At 41.7% G+C, this 11,609-nt stretch overlaps 1 protein-coding gene across 1 annotated transcript; it reads right to left on the bottom strand.

Moving 5' to 3' along the window:
- Positions 1–1,250: 1,250 nt before the first annotated feature.
- On the bottom strand, positions 1,251–11,219 carry fam234b (family with sequence similarity 234 member B; the record flags this gene model as incomplete). The annotated part of the gene is made up of 13 exons (XM_083896538.1): positions 11,180–11,219; positions 9,371–9,910; positions 7,657–7,770; positions 7,378–7,548; positions 5,567–5,682; positions 5,291–5,441; positions 5,058–5,199; positions 3,881–4,075; positions 3,697–3,775; positions 2,612–2,779; positions 2,202–2,322; positions 1,381–1,593; positions 1,251–1,288 (listed from the first exon to the last, which is right to left on the bottom strand). Exons 1-13 carry the CDS (start codon positions 11,214–11,216, stop codon positions 1,251–1,253), a joined length of 2,085 nt encoding a protein of 694 aa, XP_083752664.1. The 5' UTR covers positions 11,217–11,219.
- Between the last annotated feature and the right edge of the window lie 390 nt (positions 11,220–11,609).

Genomic DNA, 11,609 nt, shown 5'->3' with positions numbered 1-11,609 from the left:
AAACGACACAGGGCAGCAGAGGTGGGGTTTTTTTTCATACTTTCTCTGTACATAAAGTTGCAGCATACATTTATTGAAATGCCAAAGCCAGTTAGCGGCCACATGGTCAGCAACGTAAAGCAGTGGTTTGATTATATAACAAATAAAGTCTGACAGGAAAAAAAATCAAAACGTTAAAACAATTCAATAAATACTGTACAACATTATATACTTCACTACGTGCTACAACGTAAAGGCATGGTGGGCAGGATTCCCCCCAGTGTAAATAAATTCCCTTATTGCACAAAATTAACAATCGTTTTTTTAATTGTTAATGCGCTCCATCAAAATATAATAATTTATAATGGCGAGAGAGAGGCTGTGCGGCCGTTCCACTACAAAAGCCTCCCATTCTGCAAAGAAACCTAACAGAAAGTCAGGCAATAAATGCAATAAAATGCATATTAACATCAGCACAGAGTAATCCTGCTGGAGCTTTTCCACTGTACCGTTCTGGCATGACTCGGCTCGACACTACTTGGTTTATTTCGCTTTTCCATTAGCTGTAGTACCTGCTCTGATGAGCTTCCAAGCGAGCTGAGCCAGTCAGAGAGCAATGCCGAACTATAGATCAGTTAAAAAAGACTTAATAAATTAATTAATCTCCAACATTTAGCAAGACAATTTATAAAAACCCAATATATAACAGAGGAATCTAGTGTATTTAGCAAGTTAAGTCGAGCCGAGTAGTGCTTGAACTGTATAGTGGAAAAGCACCATTCGTGTTTTAATAACCATAATGGATGAAACTCTACAGTGAACTATTTTTCCCGCAATCCTGCCTACTGCAGCTTTAACTTGGTGACGAGCAGAAAACGGTGGCTTTGAGATATGGTGTCCGGCACCACTGGCCTTGGAAGAGTTAGTCATTAGTGATGCGTACTGTAAACACATGTCAGTGTTCTCTCATCTTCATCTTCAGTCGGTTAATAAACAGTTGTTCCTCCGCCATCAAGTCCACAGGATCATGAACATTCAATTATATGCAAATTATAAATAGATTAAATTAAATGTACAAACAGAATCTAATGCAAACAACATCCTGACCTACAAATGACCTTTGTACAGCAAATAAGTCTTATTCTCAAGTAAAATGAAACAGAAGTTGGTACACATTGATGCTATGATATGAATATGTAAACAGCCTCAAATGGATTCTTAGTGCCTCTTTGTGCAGAACGTATCCGTCATATACTGTACATGTACTCCGTTTAGTCGTACCGCTTCTCGCAGATGTGGCGACACATCACTGAAACAAAAAACACAGTCTTTTAAAAAACATTCCAGATTTGATCCATACATATATATATATATATATATCAGACTTTCACCTCACCTGACGTTTGAAGGAGAGACGCCTGAAGAACTCAAACGTCTCGGGTTTAATGGGCGTCCCCGTCTTGCTGTTTTCCCTCAGTCGGACCATTTGTCCTTTGGTGATGGCGGCTCTCAGGCTCATGCTCTTCACTATTCGAGTGCTGGGCTCTGAGTTGGGCGTGGGCCGGGAGGACACGGTGATGTAGGACGCGTCTTTGTCGTGGTCCTGGTAACTCACTGTGTCACAGAAGACACAAAACGAGGTAAAACACAGTCACTGTGTTACTTCTTCTCAGTCTTTTTTTTTTAGTCTAAGTCTAAGTCCATGCTTTAAAGCTGCAGTGTGTAACTTTTGATGATATTGCTTTATTGTCTCTTTGGTCTTCATGGACAGAAATTATTCATGGAGAGAAACATGATTTGTATGCTGCATCCTTCATCTGAAAACCCGCTCTGACGAGCAGTACTATCAGACCTGTCTGAGGGAGCGTTTGCATGTATACACCAGCAGCACAGGAGCAGGTGAGGACAAGAAGCATTTATCCTCTAAAACTGCTTAATGACTATCATCTGAAATGTTTCTGTTTTCAGTCATATGCACAACCTGTTTGCGGCCGTCTCGCTTTACTAGCGCAATGTTGCTGCTGCCTCTTTGTGCCTTGACCAAAAAGGGTTACTTCCTGTGTGCAGCACAGCAATGTTTCCGAGCTAAACACTGCTATTCGACATCATGTGATGTTATCCGACGGTGGTTTGAATGCAGTAGACATTTGTTTACATTTAAAGTTTACACGCAGCAGTTTTTGAAGTAGGATGTTGTTTTACAGGGTATCGGCGACGTTTACCTGCAGAGGTCACTGTGGTGTCTGTGGTGCTGGTGAGCTCCAGCAGGATTGTGGGATACGCAGGGTGCAGCAGGAAGAGTTTTCTGATCAGAGGCTCAGCCGCAGCGACGCCCGGTGCCACCTGTGCAGACTGGACAGTTTTGTGCATTTAGTGTTTCATTACTGGAAAATAAAGAGTGAAAATGATTCATACAGAGCAGGCCCTTGTCTGTTTTAAAGGCTCAGTGTGTAACATTTAGACGGGGTTATTAGCAACACACGACCCACACGTTTGTAAGAGTATATAATCGCTGGTTTAAGTTGCAAGGCCCTTGCTTTATAGAAGCTGCCATCTTGTACGCTAATTCCTACGTACTGGACCTTTAAATATATATTTCTACATCTAGTCTCATTCCCTGTGTCCGACTCACCGTGGTCTTGTTAGCGTCCCTCTGCGCGTTGATTGGCTCACTGGCCCAAAAGAGGAAAGCGTCTCGTCCGGTCGAGGTGGAAATGGCCGACGTTTGCAAATCAAGGCGAGGACACGCGAACTCTGCGGACCAAAGAAGACGCCCCGTTGAGCCGTCAATGACCTGAGCCTGACGGACAGAGCAGAGGAGAAAAAAACAACGATTAGATATGAAAACAAAGAACAATCTCAGCATCACAACTCAGTTAGTAGTAGTTTAACTGAGAAAAGTATACTCAACAAAAATATAAACGCACTAACTTGAAATGGTGAACAAAAATACAATGTCATGACATTTGCTCAGATTCTTGATGCTTGATTTGTTTATGGAATGATTTGTTTTGCTCAAACCCAGTAGTCCAGAGTCACTTGGCCACTCCTATTGACTACAATCTCAGATTGAGTATTTCAACTCACCAGAGTCATGGAGCGTGGTAAAGTGGTGGTCAATATGCGTGACCACAGTACACACACACTCCTTATGGTCTGGTCAATAAAAGGGCACACCAAAATGTGGACTTTGGTCACTTGTCAATACGCCACAGATGCCATTGGCTCGTGCTGAGTGCTGGGTTGGGCGTTACAGCTGTGGCAACACGACTGAATGACGCCGCATTCACCAGACATGTCACCTATCAAACTGCTTTGGGATGTTCCGCCAGCGGGTTCCAGTTCCCCAGAACGGCCGCCAACATCAAGTGGCTCTGCAAGAGGAATGGGACAACATCCCCCAGGCCACGGTCGACAACCTGGTGATGTCCACGCGTCGCCGGTGCACCGCTCTGCGTGAGGCTAATGGTGGACACACACGTTATTGAAGTTTGTGAACTTGGATCGTCGACCCCCATTGTGTTTCCTCCTGCCGTTACTCCAGGACTTTTGTTTTGAAATTGATTCTAACGCTCGCAAATTGAAGCCACTTTATTGATAAAGTTGTACTGTTATTTTTGGATAGTTACTCTGTTTTGTCACATAACAATAACTACAAGTTTTTCTTTGTGCGTTTATGTTTTTGTTGAGTGTACATAAGTGTACTGTTGGTTTTACCTCCATGATACCGTCTGCTGAATGTTGAAAGAGCAGATCAAGGACTCCGTCATCATTGAAGTGTCCCAGTGCTGGTTGGCTACAACAGAAAAAGACAATATTTAAAAGGAGATTACGTTTTTTTTATTATTATTATTGTTATTATTTTGACTGAAACAATGAAAGTCAGTGGTGACGTGTTTACCTGTGAATGGGCTGCGAGGGGAAGGTCCACTTTTTCCGTATGTCCCTCTGTTTGAGCACGGACAGTTTGCTGGCGCCGTACACCAGCAGCCAGTCACTTCTGCTGCAGTTCAGGTTCGACAGCGTGTCCAGGCTGTTGCGGTTATCGCCAAAGCCGGCCACAAGGGGGAGCATGAAATCCACAGGCTCGGATCCTCTTTGAAAGAAGATGGATGGTGAAGGTGCAGATGATATTTGCAACGATTACAGTTAGATATTATTGAATAATATCGCACAAAATGATTGTATACAACCAATTATACAACCGTATAAATTGTGGCTAAAACATGTTTACATTATCTGTTAAACTGTCACTGACATACCACACATTTAGCAACCCCCCTGTTCTTTTGTGTGCTGGGTTAGGGTTCGACAACAACAAAGACAGACTTTAGAACAAAGACAAGTTAGACTGCTACTGTGTACCTTGATGTAAGAAAAGATGAACTCTAATGCAATAGGGAAACAAGGCCTGTTTTTTCTAAATAATGAAGAAGTCATGGTCACACTGTATACAGCAGTGAAATACAGCAGGCCTGCATACAGTATTTACTGTCTATCCTGTTTTCTGATGTGAATCCTCCTAATATGTCACAGAGACTCAGGAATAATGTTCATATAACAAACTGAACTCACCAACAACAACAGTACAGACAAAATATTGGCATTAAAAAAAATCTTTTGCAGACTGCAAATCATGTTTATGTTTTGAAATCATTCGTTTTGGCATGTGGCGCCACCTACCGAAGTCTACAAATCATTGCAGTCAGTAGAGTCTCAGTTGCCGAGCAACCACGGGTTGCCAGTTACGTCAGAAAACGACCTCAGTATTTTTGAATGTAGTTACCGTTTTTGGCCACATTCTTACATATGGCGCCTTTAACAGATTTTGTTTCGACATTGCACATGTTTTCACATTTACAGCACATCACAAAACAGAAAACGATTGAACACAGTTATGTGCATTTGGTGGTTGTATAATTGCCAAACTCAAGTTTCAGGAAATCTCGTGCCAATCGTGAAAAAACCACAAGTCACACTTTCACTTCCTCCTCTCTGATGAAAGGTTTAGTATTTAACACACAAAAGAATCCTGTGTGCTGTGTAACCACAGGTAAATGCCAGTCACCGAAGCGTACCTGTAAATGTCTATGAAGGTGGACGAATTGGTTTTCCTCAGCTCCTCCCACTTTGGATCCTTCATCCGAATATTCTGTTTCACAGGCATTTTGCCCATGGCGCGAATGTAAATGTCACGCAGAGAGATGGCCTTGACGTTACCTGAGGAAGCAGACGTTAAACAAACAAGTTACCTACTGTACAATAAGAGAGACTTTTTTTTAATATGAAATGACACTTGATTTCTTCTAACCTAGTCCAAGGAGGATGTAATATGCCCCTTTTTGTGTCTCGTGCAGCAGAGGGCCAATAAGTTTCCCTTGTCCTGTGAGGTTAAACGGCACAGGACGTCCGAGCTGAGCCCCCGTCAGGCCAGAGATCAACGTCAGGGACAGATCCAACGTCTGGAAAAAAGAGGTTTGCACTTTGCAGTCGGTGATGATGAAGGTTTCAGCTTCAAGTCTCATGCCTGAGACCGTGATGTAAACGCTAATGAGGCACAAATGTTTGCATAAAACTGCTACTTTACCTCATCAGCAGGCAACGTGGCAACGAGCAGATCTTGCACCGAGTCTCCCTGCAGGTCTGGAAGTAACACCGCCTGGGATACAATGTTCTTCACCTGGAGCAACGACAAGTTCTTCCCTGAGGAAGTCAAAGGAAAGGAAACCACCTTGACTTTTTTTTTTTTTTGCTTTCTGCTTACTTAGAACACAAGAGGTACGTTAACCTTATTGAGCTTATTTTAGTACAACACACGCTCACTGTAGCCTCTGGTCTGGGTGGGAAACAGAATTGAAAAGACAACAGATACACTGAGGATATGCATAAAATATGTGTAACAGCAACCATTAATGTTAAAAATGGGTACATTTGAGAATGTGGGCTTTGTCCTATGGAAAGATTCAGAAACATGAAGCTGAACTTTAACCCAGTTTTACACTGTGTTTGTACACACACACACACACACAGACACACACACACACAGACACACACACACACACACACACACACACACACACACACACACACACACACACACACACACACACACACACACACACACACACACACACACACACACACACACACACACATAACTGTCTCTGTTAAACATCAAACCAATTTAGTTGGCCAAAAACGGTTACAACATTCACATTCAAAATACCGAGGTCTTTTAGGTTTCATTTTCTGACGTAACTGGCAACCCGTGGTTGCTCGGCAGCTGAGACTGCGGAAGTGGCGCCACATGCCAAAACATGATTTCAAAACATAAACATGATTTCCGGGTTTGCAAAAGATTATTTTTAACGCAAATATTTTGTCTGTACTGTTGTTGTTGGTGAGTTCAGTTTGTTATATGAACATTATTCCTGAGTCTCTGTGACATATTAGGAGCATTTTATGGCCAGTTGATTTAGATTTATCACATAATGCACCTTTAACTTTTGCATGTCAACAACAGGCAGAGATAGAGATTTCAGCATTTCCTTGATCTCTGACAAATGGAGTACATTTACTTGAGTACAGTACAATTTTCCGGGATCTGTACTTTAATCGAGTATCATTTTTGGGGAGTACTCATGACTTTACTCAAGTACATTTGAGAGGCAAATATTGTACTCTTTACTCCAATACATTTCTATCCATAACCGTGAGTACCCGTTACTTCTTCTATAAAAAAAGAAACTCCATGGTCAGATTTAGTTGAGAGACGAAAACACGTGGCCACACCTCGCCAGACTATTTACATTTTCTGAACAAGTTAATGATAGTGTTCGCTTCAAGTGTTTGCCGTGTTTACCAAAACAAAACTTCATCACATTTCTTAGCGAGAGTGTTGCCATTGTGCTATTGTCTTGTGGGCAAGTGAGAAATGTTAAATAAAGCAACATAAAGGTAAAAAGATGAAAATGACTTAATTTTACTTTCAATTCCTTGAAAAGGAATTAACATTTCAAGGTATTAACATTAAAATGTTTTCATAACTCCATGTAGGACGTTTCTATGTGTAAATGTAAGAACTGTGGCAGTAGTAATGCAACATTTAGAAAATGTACTCTTATAATACTCAAGTACTTTTAAAAACAAGTACTTTTACTTAAGTAGACATCTGACTGTAGTACTTTTACTTGTACTTGAGTAAAATCTAGGAAGGGGTATCTGTACTTTTACTCAAGTAATGAAGCTGTGTACTCTGTCCGCCTCTGATCTCTGATGACATATAGTGGTCATTTAATGACTTCATACATGCCTTATATAATGTACCTTACAGATAAAAACAAGAACAAATAGAAAATGTCTGTAATTGTGGTTCATAATGAGTGTTTAGTGGTTTACCCGTGGTGCCGTTCACTGCCATGAGGGTGGATTTACTGGTGAGCAGACACACAGGTGAAGGCTGGGAGCTGCTGTACTGCAGACCACACTGGATGGACATCACAGACTCGCCCATGACTTTCCTCCACAGCACCTGACCGCTGACTGCAGACAGCGCCACCGCACTGTAAACTGAGAAAACATTTTTTTTTTTAAACTACAAAAGAAAACGTGACAAGAAGAAGAATTATCTTCTTATTTATTACAGGATCCACCATTTTCGAACAATGCCGCACATACTTTTGCTCCTTTGCGTCAGATGGGTGTCGTTTGTCCACTCGGTGACGCCGAGAAACACGTCGTCCACTGAGTCGCCGTCGACGTCCCACAGCGCCAGAGCAGGCGGAGTCGTGCCTAAACAGAATAACAAAAAAAACATCATATCCATCAGCAAGACACGAGACAAAACACTGGCTAACTACTGAATATTTCCCTTCCTAACTTTAATGGTTCAAAGGGCAAGATTTGTGTGGATTTAAATAGTGAACTGACTTCTGAACAAACTAGAGTCGACTACAAGGTCGAGGGTTTGATTCCCACCAATAGCGGTATAGTCCACATGCCGACGTGTCCCTGGACATGTGGTAGAAAAAAAGTGTGAGTGAATGGGTGTGAATAATAAAAACTGCAGTACAGAGCAGCTCTAAGTGGTCTCTAAGACTAGAAGAACACTTGACTATTTACCATTTTTAGACATTTTAATACAGGAGTGTTGCCTGTTATATATTTTAAGTTGTCTCGCTGTAGCGTAAGATTGATTTTTGAGTTAAACTACGCATTTATTTTGTTTCCTGTTTCCTCTTTTGTTGAGATGTATGATGACACAGCTTTAGTTCCTCTTTTATTACTAAATAGTTTTGCTGTGTCTGTTTTTGAGCAGCATAATTAAAAGTCAAGGATTTGGATAAAATGTACAATGGGTTTTTTGGTTCAAGGGTGAATTTTGGTGTTGATGCGGACACAGGACGTACAACAACAATTGTTAATCTTGTGAGATAGGAGACTTTATTGACACTCTTGGGAAAACAGAGCAGCCTTGGCAGAGGTTTAGGAAGTCTGTCTTATTATCTGATGCACTTTGAGTTACATTGAGACTTATTATTAAAATCAACTTTTTAAAAATCATTTTAATACTTATATTTGGGACTCTGGAGGCCCTTTGAGTCGGCAAAGTGTGAAAAAAGATGACTCATGTCATGTTTTTGTGGTCCACCTCAGTCTAAGTACAGGAGATAAAACACGCAATGTTGACTTCCGCACTCATTGCTACGTCACAATGAGACATTCCTGGAATTGTTGCCTCCGCTTTGTTCCTTAAAAGATTGCAGGCGAGGGCAACAGTATCAGGAAGAGCGGAAGTCAGCGAAGTGTTCTATTCTTGGCTGCACAGTGCAGCACAGAGTTCTACACAAACCTCCAGCCTCAGAGGATTTACATTTTATATATGACAGCAATGTGCCAGCTAGAGTCAGCAAATGATGGCATTTCCAAATGCTAACTGCTGTTACCTGCTGGAGCCTCAGTGACGCTGACGTAGTTTCCTGTGTCTCATTTGCATATTTAAAGAGACAGACACTCAAAACAGAGCGTTCAGAACAGGGCTGTTTTGTTCAGGGTGATTGAACTGCTGTGGTGCTTCATCCTTAAGGTACTTTGACCAAAGCATGTCACAGACATGTTCATTAGGACACCAGGGAACTAGGTTCACTTGGAGAAATAGGGTATAATATGTCTCCTTTAAAACACTAGTAAACATGCTGTGTGGTGGTTTTCACAGGGCATGCTGAAACAGAACATGTGGTAGGTAGAGTAACGCTCACTGTGTAATTACTGTGGACTAATTAAAGGGTGAGTCCGTGTTGTCTCGCCCAAAGGACTCCTCAGTAAATCCCTGTGAGGACAGCTAGCTTTTGATCAATAATAAAAGAAATGTAGCAACATGATTCCCTTTTACCTCCTGCGTCTCCCAGCGCTCGCTCCCATTGCATCTGCTTCTTCAGCTCTCCTTTCTGACAGGGGATCAGGAACGCACACAGCAGCACAGCCAGTGTGGCACTAACCAGAGGAACTAAGAAAAACACACTTCTGATGGCGTTTTTCTTCCTCAGTGCCTTTTTCTCCACGTCGGTGCTGTGACCCCCGAGTCCAGGGCCGCCCAGTGACCCAGACCCCCCTCTGTCCTCGCCCGTCCTGTCCCTGTGGCTCCAGTACTGAGCGCCCTTCGCGTCGTCTCTGTCCTGCCTGGATTTGCTGGGCAGTCGCTCTCTCCATTCGTCCTCTTCTTCTTCCTCCTCGTCCTCTTCTTCGTCCTCCTGTGCCTCGTCGAGTCTCCCGGACCTGCCGCCGCGCAGCTTCGAGGAGCCCGAGCCGAGGCAGCCGTCCCTGCCCAGACCGTTTCTGGGGTAGTTGAGCACCAGGTCGTCTTCCTCGCTCTCGTCCTCGCTGTCTGCTTGGGTGAGAGGGTCGTACTCCCCGAGCTCCGAGCCCTTCTTCCCTGCAGAGACACACAGAGAGAGTGATTACCAATATATTCTTTATTAATACTGAAGCATTACAGGTGCACAATATTAATTTTTTTTAATTCAATCATCAAAACACTATTATATATATGTATATATATACATATATATATGTATATATATGTGTGTGTGTGTGTATATATATGTGTGTGTATACAAAATAATAACATATATACACATACATATATACATATATACATATATATATATATATATATATATATACATATATATACACATACATATATACACACATATATATATGCAAAATAAAATGTCTTGTTTTGTTTAAATGATTCCTATGTGATGTGGAGCAAAAAAAGGCCATTTTTATTTGTATAATTTTAATTAGATAATATAATTTTATAGTTAAAAACCAAACAAACACCCAAACCGATTACTTCATTATCAAAAATAGATGACAACTGATTAAGTCATCTATTTAACACAGCGGCCCTATATTTAAAAAAAATAATAATACAAATTTAAACAGTAGATGTGTAAAAAAAAATGTATGTATGTAAAACGTTATTACACAATAATAATGATTTGTTTTATTTCTCGTTCATTCTCTATGTATTTAGTTTCGTTCACTATCATATTTTTTTTAACTGTAAAAGCTAAGTTCTGCTTGTTTGTTTGTCCTACAGTGATATTGACACTGCAAATCCTCATTGTGTTTGTAAACAAAGACAGGGTCATACATTTGCTTCACAACATCCACTGTATACAAATACACATTAGTACAAATGTTACTACAGCGATTCACCGACAATGATGGTCTGATGTGAAAACGTTTCCTGTGTGTACAGCAGATGTGTTATCATTAGCATACAGCAGCTAACAAGCAGCACACAGCTTTTACTCAGTGTGTGTGTGCGTGTGCGTGTGTGTGCTGCTCTACATCCTCACACAAACATCATCATCTAAAATATGTCCATCTGTGAGGTTTTGTGTGCGGCTGATGATGATGATGATGATGATGATGATGAATGTGTGTGTGTGTGTGAACGGAACCTGAAATGAATCAATCGCATGTACACAGTTACAGGAGAGGATCAGTACAACACAGACACACACACACACACACACACACACAGACACACACACACACACACACACAGACACATACACAGCAAAATGCTCCGTCTCTTATCAGTCACGTCTGTATTAAACTAATCTATCGGCTGGATTATAATCCGTCTGTGTACTCGGTGAAAACGGTGTGTGTACGCGCATCTTACCGGGCAGTTTGAGGGCGCGGGACAGAGCTGCAGCCATTTCTCCTCTAACGGAACCACGAAGTGCAGCGGCGTTCATGAAGAGCTCCCGGTCATTGAGCCATCAGGTTGGATCTGCGCCTGCCCGACTGCATGCTGGGAGTTGTAGTTTTTCTGCGACTCTCCGCCCTTACGACCAAGTTCTTGCTAATGTTGATGTTGATGTAATAACGGATCAATACAACGTGCAATTATCTTTAATTTTTGTTACAGTTTTGTACATATTTTAGTTCAATATTACTGATTAATTGCTGCCTTCCGGTGGATACAGCCACACTGAGGGGGACAATCAGGGCCGGCCCAAGCCTCCATGGGGCCCTAAGCAAAATTAGATTCTGGGGCCCTCTGTTACTGCCAATAACAATGATTATTGATCATTCACACAGCTACTATA

The sequence above is a fragment of the Microchirus variegatus genome (genome assembly GCF_963457635.1).
Source record: "Microchirus variegatus genome assembly, chromosome: 10".
NCBI lineage: Eukaryota > Metazoa > Chordata > Actinopteri > Pleuronectiformes > Soleidae > Microchirus > Microchirus variegatus.
Note: the sequence above shows the minus strand (reverse complement) of the source record. Positions and strands in the feature narration are given on the sequence as shown.